The 20,178-nt window shown below is 39.8% G+C and overlaps 1 protein-coding gene across 1 annotated transcript; it reads right to left on the minus strand.

The window, feature by feature from the left end:
- Positions 1-2,074: 2,074 nt before the first annotated feature.
- On the minus strand, positions 2,075-18,144 carry LOC310734668 (uncharacterized protein). Its single transcript, XM_083557024.1, has 3 exons — positions 17,847-18,144; positions 16,962-17,142; positions 2,075-4,737 (listed from the first exon to the last, which is right to left on the minus strand). Exons 1-3 carry the CDS (start codon positions 17,849-17,851, stop codon positions 4,495-4,497), a joined length of 429 nt encoding a protein of 142 aa, XP_083413150.1. The 5' UTR covers positions 17,852-18,144; the 3' UTR covers positions 2,075-4,494.
- Positions 18,145-20,178: the final 2,034 nt, after the last annotated feature.

Raw genomic sequence — 20,178 nt, forward strand, 5'->3', positions numbered from 1 at the left:
GACAGCATGGTTCATGCAAGGTGTGATGAGGTCTCTGAGGTAAGATGGTGCTGGTCCATTTTTGGCCTTTTATGCAAACATCAGTGTTCTGATACTTGTGGCTACTGAAAGCCAGTGGAGTGGAGGCTATTGGTGAGTGAGAGAAAGCAGGGATTTTCAGGTCTCAGTGAGTGCCAGAAAGTTAAAGGTATAGTAGGAAGCTAAGACTGTGATAATGTCAGCTATCCTTACAGCAGACTGTTGACAATTCCAGAGCCCACCTACCACCGCTGTTTGAGATTGAGACAACAGAGGAGGATGGATGAGGTTACTGGGAGTGTGACCTCTGTTCTGTGGATGAGAATGTCTGTGACTGTAAGAGGTGGCTACAGACACATGACTTATCTGCCAATTTAAGATCAATGTATGAATTTTAAGAACACAAAAGAACAAAATATATACTAATAAATAAACACTAAGCGTTACAGGCCATAGAAGGGTTACCTTCAACCTTCAATATAAATAAGTAAGCCCTGCCCACAATTCACACCTCAAGTGTGTGAGACTGAAACTACCCTTGATTAATCACCTGAGAGACCTAATAAGCACAGACCAACACTAGTATCAACTGTGTTAAGTAGATATACAAAAGTCAGAACGGTTTTATACAGTGATACAACCAGGTAATTGTTGTGAAAATTGCATTTCACAAATTTTCTTTACAGAGAATGCAAGATACACAACAAACATGGCAAAGGTACACCTTAGAAATGATTATCACAGGTCCAATATTTGCCCAAATCTTCCACTGATCCTTTTGTAAGCCTGCTGGTTTAAAGGAAATGGAAAAAAAAACACAACTTATCCATAAAACTATTTGATTGGGTCATTTTCAAGTCTATAATGTTGAACATTTTGTCCTCAACGTTGAAGTGTTAGAATCAGGAAAAATGGGCAAGTGTAAGGATTTGTGCAACTTTGACAAGATGGCTAGACGACTGGGTCTGAGCATCTCCAAAACTGCAGCTCTTGTGGCAAAAACTGGCAAAAAAAATCAGCTGATTTATGTGTTTACTATAATAACAAGCTTGCTCTGTTACATAATATATCTGGGTGACACTCTTGTTTAGGAATCTGTTGGCAATCCCTTACACTTTTAAAGTTGCAGAAGCTTTATTTATTCTTTTTTTGAGCCACTTCCTATGCATTACCCACAATTCCACCTAACACACTGCAATCATTTGTCGCTATACAGTACATGCATTAAATAAGATTCAAAAGGATTTATTGTTAAACGTGTTTACGCACAAGGTTGTTGTCTTAGGAGGACATTTGCAGAATTCGCTGGAACACAGTATGGACAAAGGTTTGTGGACACCTAAGTACATGATTGCCAAGTGCTTTTTGAAAATCCCTTTCCACCTTCCCATTTGCTCTTATAATAATCTCCACTCTTCTAGGAAAATGTTCCTTTAGATTTGTGCTCATTCAGCGACAAGGGTGTTATTAACGTCAAGTGATGATGGAGGGTGAGGTGAAGAAGCCTGGGCTGAAAACAGTGTTCCAACTCATCCCAAAGGTGTTTAATAATGGTTGAAATCAGGGCTCTATAGCAGGCCACTCCACAAGATCTTCCACTCCAATCCTTTTAAATCATATGTTCATGGAGCTGGCTTTGTGCACAGGGGTATTGTCATGGTGGAACAGGTTTGGCTCTCCTTGTTCTTGAAGGAAGGAAAAACTGAATGCTACCACATCCAAAGACGTCCTACACAATTGTGTGCCTCCAACAGTTTGAGGAAGAATCACATATGGCTGAAAAAGTCAGGTTTTCCAATACTTTTTGTGAAGAGGGGAGTGGTAGCTCAGTGGTTAAGATGTTGGACTTCTAAATGAAAGGTTGCAAGTTCCAATTCCAGCACCACCACTGATTGGCGACTGAGTGGTCGCTCAAGCCTCGAGGCCCCTAACCCTCAAAATACTCAAAATATACTACAAAATAAGTGTTAGTGTCTTGTGTGTTTTGATAGATGTCTATCACAAACCTGAAAAACAAAAAATTCTGAAGAGAAAGCCAGAGGTCAGGAACCTTGAGAAACTCAAAAGGGATCCCATTCACATTTAAGTAAAACAACAGTGCTGAGGATGTAAAGTACAAGCACCACAGTCTTTATTCTTTCAGCAGAAGTTTTTATGTGCAAGTTCACAGTACCCTGGAGAACTTTTTAGCGTTTCTCTGTGAGAGAATCCCCAGCATGAGAGCATGTTGTTTTGTCAAATTTAGATTTAATTTTCGAAACTCGAGTTGAAGGTACATTTTGCGCACGCAGCAAGCTGGGTAGACCCCCCTCTGAAGTCGTGCTTTCCCCGGTCAACATCTTTATCCAGATGGAGCTCATTGAGGTGTTGCTGAAGCCTGTCATTTGTGCCCCATGGTGAAGCCTCGCAATATCATCCAGCTATTGATGTTTACTAACCCCCACAACTGCTGTGAAACGTGAAAAAAATGCAAGCCTGAGACTTCCCCACTGATCTCACATCAGCAGGACGGCTTTATGCACAGCGTGACATTGAGACAGTTGAGACTCTTCCTGTCTCAACTGATTAAGTTCAGCAACAAGTGTCACCCAGACAGAGCTTATATAAGTAAAAAAAAAAAAAAAGTAGTGGTATTTCTCTACCTACGCATTTGTTCAACTTTATATTGATGCCCATTTTAGCTTCATTCAGTCCAAACATCCCATTTGCTGTTATAATAACCTCCATTCTACATTTGAGATCAGAGCTCTACAGCAGGCCACTTAAGCTCTTCCGTAAACCTTACCTTCATGGAGTTTGCTTTGTGCACAGGAGCATTGCCACGGACAAAAGTTTGTGGACACATTAAGAGTTATTTTGTGGTATAACCTCCACTCATCTGGCAAGATATTCCACTTGATTTTAAAGTCATATCCTCTTGGAGCTGGATTTGTGCACAAGAGCATTGCTGTGCTGGATCTATTTGGGTCTTCATTTTTAATTGAAAATTTCATGCTAATCTAACGACGTCCTGTATCATTGTGTGCCTCCTCCAACTTTGTGGTAACAATTTGGGCAAGAACTACATATGGCTGGAAAAATGTAGGCGACTATATAGTGTATATAAAACGCTTGATTATTCAGGTTGCTGCACTGAAGTCTGAAAGAACTCAAAGTATTTTGTAAAGGCTTTTTTCCCTTACTTGCATGATGTATGCAGATTGTAGCGCCCTGATTCTGCTATTCAGCACTCGCTACCTGCTGATTCAGTGGCGTGTATTATAACACAATGGATTCAGCAAAGCTATTGGCTACGCTCCAGAATCAGAATGGGCAAAAAAAATAATCTGTCAGAACTCTATATGAATGACAGGCTTTACTCAGCAGCTTTACCTCAAATAAATCATGGGGAAAAGAAAGATGAGAAAAAAAAAAACCCCGTGCTGGTTTTGTATACGCCAAACAAACTAGTATTTTGACATTTGTTCCAAATGTCAGCGTAACCTTCGTTTTAATGCTTCACACTTAGTCAAATGGCTCGACGAATATTTATTTTTAAGAGCAGTTTCTGCTGGAGCCGAGCTGTGCTGCTCTTATCTCAGCAGACCTGCTGCTTTCACTGGCCCAGACTAATGAGTCGGATCTAATTTGTCCCGAGCCTGCTTCCTAATGACGGACAAGCGCCCCAGATTCAAACGGCTTAGCAAATTTTGCCTTTACAAATCCATATCCGCTGTTTGTAACCTGAGCATTTTCTTCACGCAGCTGTTTATTCCCTTACGCCGTCAGACACAGAAATGGAAAAGCGTTATTTTTATCCTAGTGACGCATGACTCGACTTCTCAGGTTGCAGTAGTACCTTGTGCTTATGTTTGACAATAAACACATTAGCACAGACCCCTTCGTCGTGTTTGTTTGGTTAGCTGTAATAAGGCATAATATGTAGACTGATACATGTTAATGCATTTTCCTACATTAAAAGTAATTGGACCGTTGTGTTATAAGTCAGTTGCTTCAGGCTTCCTTTTCAGGAATATAACAATCGAAAAAATAAGAGGTTTAAAATTGTTTCTAATAATCAAGCACCTCATGCTGAGGGTGCTGCCGAGTATCAAGTTGGTGTCTGGTTTGGTGCTCCTGGACATGGTTGCCCTTATATGTGATGCACGTGTGATCCTAGGTTTAAATCGGTCATGCCAGCTGGTCATATTTGAACTGCTATTTCATATGCCTAGGTTAACATGTGTTCCCAGAGCCCATAGAGGGGGGTATTGGGGGATAGGGGATAGGATATTGAGGCTCTGGTCGCTGCCTTGTTTATTCCAACACAGCTGCCATGCTGCACCGTTGGTGCTTCTTTCCACAGTGCCATCAGCTCTGACCTTCTGAGATTGTGCACCTGATTCGGCCAGACATGCCAGTCCAGGATAGGTTAGGAAACCCTATCCACATTTCCTCACTCATCCCCCTTCTGCTAAAATCCAGCTCATACACGCCTCAAGCAACTCCTGTGACGACACCTAATCCATCAGTGTCATATACTGTGCTTTGTTGAGAGACCTCAAATGCTTGCCATGGAGCTGGAAGGTGTGTGTGTGGTGGATCATGTTTCAGGTCTTTTACTGGCACGTAACTCATAGAGACTGAGTGGAACTCCTGATTGAACACGATGACTGCAGTTCTGCTGAGGTGTTTTGGTTTTGGCTGCTTTGGAAACCGAGCCCCTGAAGGTTGCCAGTGCTTAAAAAACACAGCAGAGAAACACAGAGCATGAGGATACAAGTTGCTGTAAACATGAACAACTGATATAAAACAGACAAAGATGCAGCTTAGATCACCTCAAGTTTGAAGCTTTACTGCATTTGAATAAACTATGAAAGAGGTGATGCTGGCAAGCTTTTGGCATCTGGAAACTCAGCTTTTAAATGTCACATAGGTACAAGGAAATGTGATTTTTCTGAATAAGTCAAAATGGTGCTAACCGAAGTCGGGGTAATGTAGAGTAACTACCGGAATCTGTATTTGTAGCATTCTGAGGAAAAAAAACTAATGAATTCTGCATCTCCTATTCATCGTTTTTATATCCATTCAGGACAAATGCTCTGTTTATTCAGCAGAATGTTTTCATATCCATTTAAAATAAAACTGGATCTTATTTGGGATTGTAGTTTAGCTAATTCTGATCTAAATGTCAGCCAGATTATTTGCATTCTATTTAATAACTGGTTGAAATATTTGAAAAACAGTTGTACAGTCAGTTCTCACGGGAAATTGTACTCAGTTACAGGCCCAAACCTACGCTGCGTAGAGAGTGTTTGGTAAATAACAAGAGCAGAATATTAACGCCCACTCGCAGCGAACCTCCTGGGCTAGGCCATTTACTTTCAGAAAGCTTTCTGTATAATGGTTGATGAGAATCCTCATAGTGTTATCATGGTGACTGGGAGTCAGCTGAAGAGCTAGTGGACAGTAATCTAAAATGCTTTTGCCAAGCATCTTACAGATCTGGTTCCTTGCTTCATACTTTTTATACCATAATAGGGCAAGCAGATGCAGATAGACAAAATGTGGGACAGGTAGAAAGTATGTGTGTGGGACATGTTTCTGAAATTGAGAGGACTACCATTTTGATGCCAATCTAAGTTTATATTTTAGATACATTTATGGCATTGGGCAGATACTATTATCCAGAGCACATTACAATTATTCAATAACAACTGAGTAGTTGACTGAGCCTTTGCTCAGCAGCTTGGTGCTGGCATCTTAAACCCGGGACACACAGGATTGGTTGTCCGGCGATGTCGGGAGAAGGGGTTGTTTAGCGTCGACTGGCTTCGGTTTTTCAGTGTGTTCCGCACTGTTGGCTCTATTCAGACGGCTCTAGCTGTTTTTCGGCCATTTTTGCAAGTGGAATTGGCGGCGAAGCTTTTTGTCGACAAATAGAACTCTGTTTGTATATTGAGCTTAGAGAAGTGAGGAAAGCAAACAATGACCTCATTTGACCAAAGCATTATTTTAATAATACAATGGCTTTGTGGAATCAAAACATCGACTTGGACTGACAATGCTACTGCCATTTGTAACTTAGCAGACATGATTGAAGCTACACGGATCTGTTAGTAATGATTGTGGCAGGTGTAAACACTGCTTGCTTAATATATATATTGACAGTTTTAGCTCATCCGGTTTCCCCGTTTAAATGGCAAATACTCACTACTGTCACTTGCTTGTATGAGTTATGTTATATTACGCAAATCAGAACGTAGACGATATTTGGCCATCGGCTGTAGTCTGTGTGGTTTGTTCTACCTTCTAACCTTTTTTTAAAAAATCCCAATGCAGTTGATGCCAAAGTCCTCAGAGCTAGTTATTTGGTGTCGGTTTGGTGTGTCAGTACCTTTAGCGATGCTGGTATTTGAACTCATCACTTTCTGAGCAGGAGTCCAGAATTTTAGCCAAATTATTGTTTAATGTTACTGCCATGCTGCCGTGTTAAAAGAGGCGGCGCAGATGCAAATTAGGATCAACACAAGATGCAGGAAAAACTACAGCTATCATGGGAAATATTGAGCTTTATAAAGGGTGAGGCTAGATCCACATGCTAAACAAAGGACAAGTGTGAGTGATTAGTGACATGTGACTGGGTCATGTGATGTGCAGGGACTGGCAGCAGATGTAGTTTTGTGGTTCTAGGCCTAATCCTGACAATAGTGTACAAAATTTATAATAATACCACATAGGTCCATTTAGGCTGCTTAAATTCCAGGATGGTGTGTTCTTCATGTCAGTTTTTCTTTAAAATCTGACAGGCCTAAAGTATAGCTAGGATTTTGATGGTATGACACCACTTGTGCCCAGTTTGAGTAAAAGGTGACACAGGTACTGTAATGACAGGCTATAATACTGTTTTCAAGCCATTTGTTCTACAAATATTAAATATTGACAATGTAATGCCATAAAATGGCTAGTTAACAAACACAGGTTGTGTTGTGCATTTTACAACCATTTAAAAATTACAAATGTAAAAAATACAAATTTAGCAAAACAAATGAAGTGTAAAACTTGGAAACAGTGAGAAAAAAAATTACAAACTGCTTGCTAGAAAAATGTTAACTAGCATTAGCATCGATACTCCTTTTACTTTAGCTGCTTCCTGTGGTTGCACCATGCTAGCTAGGGTTGCCAACTTCATCAAAGGATCCCCCAATGCTAGCATTAGGAACAAACGTCATTTTTTTAAATAGGAAAATAAGGGACATAAGAAGGGACACTCAAAATATTTGCACTGTTCTACCTAGCGCATTTCATTTCAAGTGTTTTTGCAATTAATTTTGTGAATAAAAAGATTGTTATTAACTTGAATTAAATGCTAAAAATGACTCTTTTTAATTTTTAATGTCATATTAAAATGTCACAACCCTTACAGATAAACCACATGTATGAGCAAATTGTACCGCCATAAAATTGTGGCTTTAACAAAGAGAAAAGTTTTTTTTAAATGTCATTTTTATTTGGAAGTCCTTTAATTTTTTAACAACTGTAACTCATGTAATGTGTAAACTGATTAAATGTAGACATGTATGTGGAAATGTTACAGTAAATATAAAAATGTGAATGTTTTTTTTTCACAAAATTTATGAACAATTAAGACAAAACTGCAGCTTTTACAGATTAAAGTGTAAAATATATATATATTTTTTACTTTTTCTTTCTTTGCTTCTCAGATCCCATAGAACTTTTTTATGTCTTTTCACTTCCTACAACAGCAAGGATTTGTTTGTCATTAAGTACAGTTTTGTGAAATTCATAACATTGTGTTATTGTTCATAAGCAGTTCACTATCATGAGTTCAACAGAGCATCTGTTCCTTGAGTCAGTCCACTTGTTTTCCATTATGAAGAATATCCATAATTAAAAAAAATCTAAAAGTAAAAAAGCAGAGATGAGGATCTACATCACAGTTCTATTATACAAGACAGAGCAACTGCCTGTATGTGTAAACACATCACCTGACTAAGCAATAATTACATATTTTAATTTTATTTTAATATTTATATTTTTAATTAAAAGCAAAATCAAATCAGAACGCATTTACTTGACATTTTGAATGCAAATGTAATAAAATTGATTATTTTGTATGTACATATATAAAAAAAAATACATCTTGTAATAAATTCTGGCTTTTAAAACAGTAGCCTACCATATCAGCCTCTGGAAATGTGTTGTGGCAGGTGACATGAAGAAAATGTAAAAATTGCACCCTGTGTTCTTAGCTGTCGGTCGTTCTGTCGATGGGTCTCCGTGGACGCGTGTTGATTGACGTCGCAAACACCGGCATGGCTTACAGAAGAATCTCTCCTACATAATAAAAAAATTGCCATGTACATATTTCCCTGGACTTCTCCAAGCCATGGGTTCTGCGTCTCCTGTTCTGAGTTATATTTCTGTAGATGTTTATTCTTTCTTCTTTCTTTTTTCACAAGTGGGGCATAGATAGCATCCAGGGAACGTAGCAACACCCAATGACAGAGAGCTCTCTGTCATGAGTGCACATGAGTAGACATGCACAAACAGACACACACATCTCTTGTACATATATAAGTTTACCCTTTAATTCAGTACCTGTACTTAGCGCTACCTTGCACAGACATTAACTGACTTTTAGCCTATATACACTTCTCTACATGTAGGTTATACGGGAAAAACAGCGTTCCATATGGGTTTGATACAGAACGCTGCTTTTATGTCTTAAATACGGGACGATTCCGTATTATACGGAATGTTTGGCAACCCTAATGCTAGCTGACTGTTAGCAACGAAAGTCTAATCATCAATCTACCCACATGACTAGCTTCTGTTGCCCTTAATTAAACACAACCTTTTATATGCTGAGTAGAGAGGCATTATTTTGGTGTATTTGAACACTTCAAATCATTTAGATCATTATTCTTTTCTGAGGTGACAATCCTCTCTGTCTCTTGATCTCTCACAGCCATTTTTAAATAGGGCCACACATATACACACACAAAACAGCACTTTCACAACTTCACACGCTGTTACCCGAGCACTTATCATATGTTAAGTTCATTCATACAGCACTTTACTGGAGATAATCAGATTATCTACGCTGACAGTGCTGGCATAACACTTTTGAATTTCAAGACCGAACAACACTATGAGCCCTTTGTGAAAGTGTAGAGCAGCAGGTCAATGGCCAGCCTTGTGTGGAAATAATGACCACAACCACTCCCTCACAAATGCCCAACAACTGTCTCCACAAATGCCTCGACATCGCACATGTTCACGCTCTCATCGGGACAGGCTTATGTTTGTGTGCTTTGTGTTGGAGTGGCTCTGTGTCCACAGACAGACTCCCACCAAGCTGTTATTCCACAAATTAAAAACCATTCACAATGTGGGATTTGGCTCAGCTGTGAGTGATGCCCAGGGAAACAAATTTGCTTTGGGCTGCTCATTTTTTAATCAGTATAATGATATCTTTCAGATTCAAGAACTCGACTTTCCCTGTTAGTTATGCGGTCATTGGTAGCATTGTCCTCTTCTTCTTTCTGGACATACCTGATTCTTTACTCCATGCAATTTTCTTCAATTGGAACTGCAGCTGAGGATGGTCCCGAATAAGCAGCCTAAGGATCCATGAGGTTACTGTGAAGGGGTACAAGAACCATGAAGATGGACTTGGAATATAATTAATATATACAGTTAGTTGCAATGGTTTCAGGTTGCAGTTGCCATGAACAATTTTGTCTTTAATTGTCCATCATTGAACTGTCAACAATGATGGAGCTATAACAAAAGGACATTTGGTGTCACCCAGATAAGGATGGGTGAAACTCAGGGGTTTTTTCCTTGCCATATTCGCCACTGGCGGGTTATTAAGGAGAGACTAATTTCTAATGCGGAAATCTATATTCACATTTATGATATTCCTTTCTTTGTTCATAGGGTGGAGATTTGTCTTCTGCTTCATCAGACGATACAAACGGGGACATCATCATAACCTAAAAAAAAAAACCCAGTATAAAATCTAAAAGCTTTTATTAGACATTCCAATATACTTTTCCATACAGTATGAAACATATACACATATACATGGTGGGTGAAAAGTAACTAAGCATTAAAAATTGGTAATAAAGTCGATATCTTTTTAATACAAATTTATTGAAACAAATTGTACATTAACTTTATCGCATAGGAAAATTTTCACCACGTTATCGTGTTAAGCGTACTTTCACGTCAGCTACAGCAGCGCGTTTTATTAACAATCTTCCAAAAATTACGATATTAGATAGATCTCCGTCTGACCCTGCAGAGCTCGACTGGGCCACTGAACACCTAGAATCAACATTACGTTATACCCTAGATGATGTAGCTCCCCTTAAGACCAAAATGATCAGGGAGAAAAAATTAGCACAGTGGTATAATGATCATACACGCACCTTAAAACAGACCACTCGAAAATTAGAACGTAAATGGCGTCAAACAAAATTAACAGTATTTCAAATAGCATGGAAGGGGAGCCTCCTAATTTATAGAAAATCTCTTAGTGCTGCTAGATCAGCATATTTCTCCACCCTCATAGAAAATAACAAGCATAATCCTAGATTTTATTCAGCACGGTAGCAAAATGAACTTTTTTAATAATAAAATTGAAAACATCAGGCAAAAAATCCAGACGTTAATATAAATCCAAATTATTTTACAAGTAACCCTGTAGACAGCAGTGTAATTATAACAGACAATCAATTACAAAGTTTTACTCCTATTCACGAGAATGACTTAATTTCATTAATTTCCTCATCAAAATCATCAACCTGCATTTTCGATCCCTTGCCTACAAGTTTCTTTAAACAGATCATTCCAGAGGTAATTGAACCTGTTTTAAAAATAATAAACTCTTCCATTAGCACTGGTTTTGTACCAAAATCCTTCAAACTGGCAGTTATCCACCCCCTAATTAAGAAACCTGACCTTGACCCATGTCAGCTGTCCAACTACAGACCAATATCAAATCTCCCCTTCATAGCCAAAATTTTGGAAAAGGTTGTAGCACAGCAGTTATGCTCACACCTACTTATGAATAATATTTTTGAAATGTATCAGTCAGGATTTCGGCCTCATCATAGCACAGAGACGGCGCTAGTTAAGGTGGTAAATGACCTGTTATTGGCCTCTGATCAGGGTTTTGTCTCCTTACTTGTTTTGCTCGACCTTAGTGCAGCTTTTGACACCATTGATCACACTATACTACTTGCTAGACTTGAGAACGTTGTGGAATAAAGGGAACGGCTCTCTCTTGGCTCAGGTCTTATTTGACTGATCGCTATCAGTTTGTTGATGTTAATGGTAAGTTCTCCACACTCTCTGAGGTAAAGTTTGGTGTTCCTCAAGGATCTGTCTTAGGCCCTCTGCTTTTCTCTTTATATATGCTGCCTCTTGGAGAAATTATTCATAAACATGGTATTAGATTCCATTGCTATGCTGATGATACACAGCTGTATATTTCAGCAAAGCCAGATGAGAGAGATCAGCTTAACAATGTTGAAAAATGTGTAAAGGACATTAGACAGTGGATGCTCGATAACTTTCTTCTGCTAAACTCAGATAAGACGGAAGTACTTTTACTAGGACCACATGCAGAAATATGATGTGATAAAATTGGAAATATGATGTCGTTACAGGATGCAGAAAAACTAGTTCATGCTTTTGTTACTTCTAGATTAGACTACTGTAACGCTTTACTGTCTGGGTGTGCAAATAAGTGCATAAATAAGCTTCAGTTAGTTCAGAATGCAGCAGCAAGAGTCCTCACTAGATCTAGGAAATATGACCACATCACCCCTGTATTAATCAGTCTACACTGGCTCCCAATCAAATCTCGCATTGATTATAATATACTACTACTGACATATAAAGCACTTAATGGTCTCGCACCACCGTATCTGAGTGAACTTCTGTACCAGTATGATCCTCCACGCCTACTTAGATCAAAAGGTGCTGGCTATCTGTTGGTTCCTCCAATAATGAAGATTACAGCAGGGGGCAGATCTTTCTCTTATAAAGCCCCGCAGTTATGGAACAGCCTTCCTATCAGTGTTCGGGACTCAGACACAGTCTCAGTGTTCAAGTCGAGGTTGAAAACATATTTATTCAGTCAAGCCTTTAATCAGTAGATTTTTTCTCAGGTAAAGGCTCAGATCTGGAGGGAACATTGATATAGAGTGTTTGGTGAACTGGAATATTTGTACGCTGTCGTCCCCTCACATTCACGTGTTCACTCAGGTTTGTTGATGGTGGTGTGGTGGGCCGTCTCTTATCCCAGAGATCCCTCATGTCTGTGTTGCCTTCTGGTTCTCCCTTTTAGTTATGCTGCCATAGCGAGTCTTGCCGGAGTCCAAACTGCACAGTGACTTTAACTCTCATGCAACAATAGGTACACTTAATAATCCATATCCTTCTCTTCCTGTCACCCTCTTCTCTCTCTCTCGCTCTCTCGCTCTCTCTCTCTCTCTCTCTCTCTCTCTCTCTCTCTCTCTCTCTCTCTCTCGGTCGAGTTAAACATGCTCCTGAGGCTCCAGTGACCACTGTTCCTGCCCCTCTTCCCCCCCTGGATCTTCCCACTTCATCCAGGCCTGCCTCTGGATAGTGTTCTCTTTGACTGGAGGCCACTCTGTGCAGCTGGGGAAGGTTTGTCATCAACGCCTTGGGTGGTTCCATGAAATTCCGGAGTAAGAACGGGAGCTTTGAGGATGGATTGGACTGTAGTTGATGTCAACAGTCTCCTACACTGACTCAGAAATACACTTCGCTTTTGATCATTATCACTGCACCCCGCAACATTGTATACCTGCCACAAATGGACATTCGGTGTAACCCAGATGAGGATGGGTTCCCTCTTGAGTCTGGTTCCTCTCAAGGTTTCTTCCTTATGCCATCTCGGGGAGTTTTTCCTTGCCACAGTCGCCAGTCGCCACCGGCTTGCTCATCAGGGACAAACTTACTCATAAAGAACATATTCATTTTTAATCACCGCATTATCTGTGTAAAGCTGCTTTGAGACAATGTTCATTGTTAAAAGCGCTATACAAATAAAAATGAATTGAATTGAATTGAATTGAATTGAAAATTAAAACAAATCTTTACATTTCAATGTAGGCATCGGTGGCATCAACCAGTTTTCTCAAACGACCGGGAATGGAATGCACAGTCTTCTGAAGAAAATCAACCCAGGCATTAGGGTTGCACGAGCCAGTGCACTCTTAGTGCCAGTCCCAAGCCTGGATAAATGGGAAGGGGTGCGTTAGGAAGGGCATCCAGCGTAAAACATGTGCTAAATCAAATTAAAAAACAATCAGAAATTTATACCGGATCAGTATGAATTGATACCGGATCTGCCTCGCCAATGCTTTTCAAAAAAGTCTCACTAAAGGTTATAACTAAAATTGTGCATGTAATATACGATCAACAGGTTTGCAAACTATATACATAGCTTTTTAGAGTGTGTGTCTCCGGATGCAAGGTGAAAGACCTTCACTACTACGAAACTTAATTATTTTTTTAATAACATCTCCTAAAGGGCATTCCTGCTTTTAGATCATATACAGTATAATGCAGAGGTGGGAAGTAACGGAGTACAAATACTTCGTTACTGTACTTGAGTAGATTTTTTTGGTATCAGTACTTTACTCCACTATTTATTTTCAGACAACTTTTTACTTTTACTCATTACATTTTTACACAAATATCTGTACTTTTTACTTCTTACATTTTTAAAACAGACTCGTTACTTTAGTTTTAGTCCATTGATTTGGTGAAATTTTTATTTTATTTTTCACTGCGTGCCGATTTCAGCTGAACAACCGATTTCCTGTCATTGCACGTTCCTGGCATTGCTGGTGTATAAAGTCCTGACTCTCACTCACCACAGAAGGCAGTAAGAAGTTTGGGGTTAATGTGGATGAGACAGAGGGAGTCAGTGATGTAAACATGCCTGAGAACAGACACATTCCTGATCATCATCATCTTTTCTCTGGTTGTGTTCTATATGTGGATCTTCAGCCTGGATACATTCATTAGGTAACAACATTTTTAATTAGTTTTGTATTAATATATATATATATATATATATATATATATATATATATATATATATATATATATACAGAGGTGGCAAAAGTACACACATCCTTTACTTAAGTAGAAGTACAGATCCTCATGTTTTAAAATACTTGAGTAAAAGTTGAAGTACTGATTATACTAATTTACTCAAGTGAAAGTAAAGATGTTTTGGCTCTGACATGTACTTAAGTAAAAAGTAGTTATTACTGCTACCTGTTTTAGCTGTTAACTGGACCTCACATCATATAAGAGAGTTTGAGAGTTTGATTCCTGGTTGAGCTGGTTGCTGTGTTGGTAAATAAAACTTCTGGACCTTGTCCCCTCTGAAAACATTTTAATTCTGTGTTGGATTAATTTCTTGATTTCCTGGTCTTTAATGAAAGATAACTCCACCAAAACAAGCACTTCTGTGGTAGCTCAGTGGGTTAAGGCTTGTGCCGGAACATGGTCCTTAATATAGTCCACGCTGGTGATAAGGTTTTAAAGCCAGTCCTACATGCCTTCTTTCTTACTGCGCTGGATGAAACAAAGTATGAACCCTCCAAAAAAGCACACATGCTTTTCAGCAGTGGTCGCTCAGTGGTTTAAGGCTTGTGCCTCATCTAAACATGCTTTCCAGTCTGATCTCTTCCATGGTTCATCGGATTAAGGCTGGTTCCTCGCTGATAGTAAGGATCAGGGTTTGAATCCTGCTAGTTGCGATGTCGGTTATGGTTCTGCTTCCTAAATCTTTCTTTCGCTTTATATTCTTGTGTTGATGGTTTAAAGGTAGATAGACCTGCTCTAAACAATCTTCCTGGTCTGTCTTCTCTGATGGTCCAGTGGGTTAAATCAGGTGTCGTGCTTTTGGTGGGGTTCAGGGTTCGAATCCTGCTTTCTGTCTGCCAGTCACGATCAGGATTTACTTCCTACATTTTTCTTTAGTGATATATTTTTGTTTTTAATGGGTTGAAAAGAAAGATAGACCTGCTCTAAACAAGCTTCCCAGCTTGTCCTTCCTGATGGTTCAGTGGGTTAATGCTGGTGTCTCGCTAATGGCGTGAATCAGGGTTCAAATCCTGCTTTGTCCCTGCTAGTCACGTTATGGGTTTGCTTCCCAAGTCTGTCTTTAGCGTTATATTCTTGTGTTGATGGTTTGAAAGAAAAGATAGACCTGCTCTAAACAATCGTCGCAGCTGGTCCTTCCCGATGGTTCAGTGGGTTAAGACTGGTATTTTGCTGTTGGTGGGGTTCAGGGTTTGAATCCTGCTTTCTGTGTTTCATTCTGGTCTGAATTTCTTGCTTTGAAGCATGAAACGAAGGATAAACCCCCCAAAAAAAGACAGTGAGTTGTGGGACTTGATGGCTTTGTGATAAAAGCCTTACCTCTAAGCTCAGAGGTTGCTGGTTTGAATCTGGCTTGTCCCCACACTGAGTAAGTTGTGTGGAAATTAGTGTGTGGTGAGCAAGGGAGTGGGTGACTGTGAGCAAAGGCTGTGATGACCTGCTGGGTTACAGCCTCAGAAAAAAGTGAGGGTAAAAGTTTTGCATTTAAGAGAGAAGGGGAAAAGAAATGTATTTAATAAATTTCCGCCAGGAGCCTAAAGTTTATACTTTTTTTTTTTGGCTTCATAACCCCCTGTTTTCAGCTTCTTAGTTGCCAGGGGGGCAGATGCCTGGATATTGCCCCCCTGGTTCAGGATATGCCCTCTGAAACCATCCACATCCAACCTTCCACGCAGCTATTTCTGACACCTTCCTCACTACGGTCACCGGAACCTTCCACGCTGTTAACGTTGAGCCCTGGCAGGGGTTTGAACCGGCAACCTCTCAACCCAGAGGTAAAGCTCTTACCAATTGAGCCACAGGATCTCCTGCAAGAACCTGATTTTTAGGACCTTTTTTGGTTCTTTTATAAAACTTTTTAAACAATTTAAAGGAGAGCTAAGGGGTACGAATTGAACCAGCTGAGTCAGATAGTAGAGGCCGCATTACTAACCACTACACTACCAGATGGGTGGCAAACAAGGCTTTGCTTATTAGACTCTTGGTTTTTCTATAGTTAGGAGACCAGTGTTTTCTCTTAGATCATGATGAAAGAGGGTCAAAACTTCTCCTTCCTGTTCATTCTCTCAGTTACTCGAAGTCTATGAGAAGTGACTCAGGTACAAGAACCACATCTCCAACACCTGCACAACTGATATACCATGATTTACCAGCAACCAATTTTAATGACCTTTTATTGTTCTGTTTTTAAAAACTTCTTATAATGTTCAATATGAAACTAGAGGTAAGAATCAAACCAGGGAAGTCTTTCATCATAGATCACTAATGGCATTACTTTAACACTCAAAACTTTGTTAGACATGTAAATAAGCAGGAAAGACAGAGACAAAGACAAAGAGACACAGACACAGCTTTAGAAAGAGTGAGAAACAAATAGAGAGACAGCAAGAGAGAGACATATACAGTGAGACAGAGACATTTACTAAAAGAGACACAGAGACAATTAGATAGAGAAAATAGAGAGACAAAGATTCTCCTTTGAGTTACTGAGAGAATGTACAGGAAGGAGAAGTTTTGACCCTCTACCATCATGATCTAAGACAAAACACTGGTCTTCTAACTATAGAAAAGCCAAGAGTCCAATAAGCAAAGGTTTGTTTGCCTCTCCTGTGTTGGTGTAATGGTCAGGGAAGTGGTTCCTGCTATCTGACTCACCTGGTTCGATTCCTACTTCTTAGCTTTCCTTTAAATTGTTTAAAAAGTTTTATAAAAAAACCAAAAAAGGTCCCAAAAATCAGCTTCTTGTAGGAGATCCTGTGGCTCAATTGGAAGAGCTTTACCTCTGGGTTGAGAGGTTGCCGGTTCAAACCCCGGGCAGGGTTCAAAGTTACGAGTGCGGAAGGTTCCGGTGGCCGTAGTAAGGAAGGTGTCAGAAATGGCTGCGTGGAAGGTTGGATGTGGTTTCGGAGGGCGTATCCTGAAGCAGGGGGGCAATATCCGGGCATCTGCCCCCCCTGGCGTCTGAGAGGCTGAAAACAGGGGGTTATGAAGCAAAAATGTCCAAAAAAGTATCGACTTAGTTTTGCATCTATAGGGAAAAATTCTGCCAAAAACCTATCACCCTCACTTTTTCTGAGGCTGTGAAGCAGCAGGTCTTCACAGCCTTTGTTTACAGTCAACTACCCCATTGCTCACTAGACACTACTTTCCACACAGCTTACCCAGTGTGGGGACAAGCCAGATTCGAACCAGCAACCTCTGAGCTCAGAGGTAAGGCTTTTACCACAAAGCCATCAAGTCCCACAACACATCTTCTTTTTTTTGGGGGTTTATCCTTCGTTTCATGCTTCAAAGAAAAAATTCAGACCAAACAGAAACACAGAAAGCAGGATTCGAACCCTGAACCCCACCAACAGCAAAATACCAGTCTTAACCCACTGAACCATCGGGAAGGACCGGCTGCGACGATTGTTTAGAGCAGGTCTATCTTTTCTTTCAAACCATCAACACAAGACTATAATGATAAAGACAGACATAGGAAGCAAACCCATAACGTAACTAGCAGGGACAAAGCAGGATTCGAACCCTGATTCACACCATTAGCAAGGCACCAGCATTAACCCACTGAACCATCAGGAAGGAAGCTTGTTTAGAGCAGGTCTATCTTTCTTTTTGACCCATCAAAACAAGAATATGAAGATGTAGGAATCAGGAATTTAACCTACCTCATGACTAGCAGACAGAAAGCCAGGTTTGAACCCTGACCACCAACATTAGCAAAGTACCAGCCTTAACCCACTAAGCCATCAGAAAAAAACAGGATGGGACGTTTGATTAGAGCAGGTCTATCATTCTTTTCAAACCATCAACACAAGAATTTAACGGTAAAGAAAGATGTAGGAAGCGAAAACAGATGTAAGTAGCACAAGTTGAACCCACATTGTAAATAACAGGAAGAAAGCAGGATTCGAACCCTGATCCTCACCACCAGCAAGATACCAACCTTAACCCATTGAACCATTGGCGAGGACAGGCTAGGAAGCTTATTTAGTGCAGGTCTATCTTTCTTTTCAACCCATTAAAAACAAAAATATATCACTAAAGAAAAATGTAGGAAGTAAATCCTGATCGTGACTTTTCTTTTCGGCTTCTCCCGTTAGGGGTCGCCACAGCGGATCCTCCGCACGTTTGATTTGGCACATGTTTTACGCTGGATGCCCTTCCTAACGCAACCCTCCCCAATTTATCCGGGCTTGGGACCGGCACTAAGAGTGGCTGGGGATGGTTCCTTGACCGGGAATCGAACCCGGGTCGCAGCGGTGGGAGCGCTGCATCTTAACCACTAGACCACCAGGGGACCTTTTCAACCCATTAAAAACAAAAAAATAAAAAAATAAATAAAAATATATCGCTAAAGAAAGATGTAGGAAGTGAATCCTGATCGTGACTGACAGGCAGAAAGCAGGATTCGAACCCTGAACCCCACCAAAAGAAAGAAACCTGATTTAACCCACTGAACCATCAGGGAAGACAGGCTGGGAAGATTGTTTAGAGCAGGTCTATCTACCTTTAAACCATCAACACAAGAATATAAAGCTAAAGAAAGATTTAGGAAGCATGAACATAACCTACATCGCAACTAGCAGGCAGAAAGCAGGATTCAAACCCTGCTCCTCACCATCAGCGAGGTACCAGCCTTAACCCACTGAACCATGGAAGAGATCAGGTTGGGAAGCATGTTTAGATGAGGCACAAGCCTTAAACCACTGAGCGACCGCTGCTGAAAAGCATGTGTGCTTTTTGGAGGGTTCATACTTTGTTTCATCCAGCGCAGTAAGAAAGAAGGCATGTAGGACTGGCTTTAAAACCTTTTTACCAGCGTGGACTATATTAAGGACCATGTTCAGGCACAAGCCTTAACCCACTGAGCTACCACAGAAGTGCCTTTTTTTGGTGGAGTTATCTTTCATTAAAGACCAAGAAATCAAGAAATTAATCCAACACAGAATTAAAATGTTTTCAGAGTGGATGAGGTCCAGAAGTTTTATTTACCAACACAGCAACCAGCAATCAAACTCTCAAACTCATCCTCGTGGGGACCCTGACATTAACCCACTAGGCTATCACATCTATCTATCACATCTATCTATCTATCTATCTATCTATCTATCTATCTATCTATCTATCTGTCTGTCTGTCTGTCTGTCTGTCTGTCTGTCTGTCTGTCTGTCTGTCTGTCTGTCTGTCTGTCTGTCTGTCTGTCTGTCTGTCTATCTATCTATCTATCTATCTATCTATCTATCTATCTATCTATCTATCTATCTTATATGATGTGAGGTCCAGTTAACAGCTAAAACAAGTAGCAGTAATAACTACTTTTTACTTAAGTACATGTCAGAACTTCTTTACTTTCACTTGAGTAAAAAAGTATAATCAGTACTTCAACTTTTACCCGAGTATTTTAAAACATGAGTATCTGTACTTCTACTTAAGTAAAGGATGTGTGTACTTTTGCCACCTCTGGTATAATGTCAATGTCTTTTTAATTGAAGAATGACATCGTAATGTTTTCCCATTTGTTTATATTTCCATTTAATATTGTGTGAATCCTGGTGGTCCTGTTATCACTGATGCCATCAAGGCAACTATAAAGCAGTCATTTCCTTATCAGCCCCTCATTTATTTATCATTATTAAAGATAATTAGAGAGCATAATAGGTTACACAGTGCTAACATCAGAGACTTCTTCTAAATAAATTTCTCATCAAACACGTAGCAACTATTCAACACATTTTATACTTTTATAATCTCATAGAAATGGTGTAGAAGTTTCTGTATACATTCTGGCAATAGCTTTTTAGAAAAGGTGCATTATTATAAATCAACCGAAAAGAAAGAAACTATTGACAAAGGGTGTCGTTATAAAAAAATAAAACATTTAAATGATTGGAGTAATTAGAATTGCATAACATAATTGACTATTTTCTAACTTAATTCCCAGATTTCCCAGAACGAGATTTTTATTTCTGAACCTGACAAATTAGGTATAGCTAAAAC

Source organism: Silurus aristotelis, assembly GCF_946808225.1.
Source record: "Silurus aristotelis genome assembly, chromosome: 12".
In the NCBI taxonomy this organism is placed as follows: Eukaryota; Metazoa; Chordata; class Actinopteri; order Siluriformes; family Siluridae; genus Silurus; species Silurus aristotelis.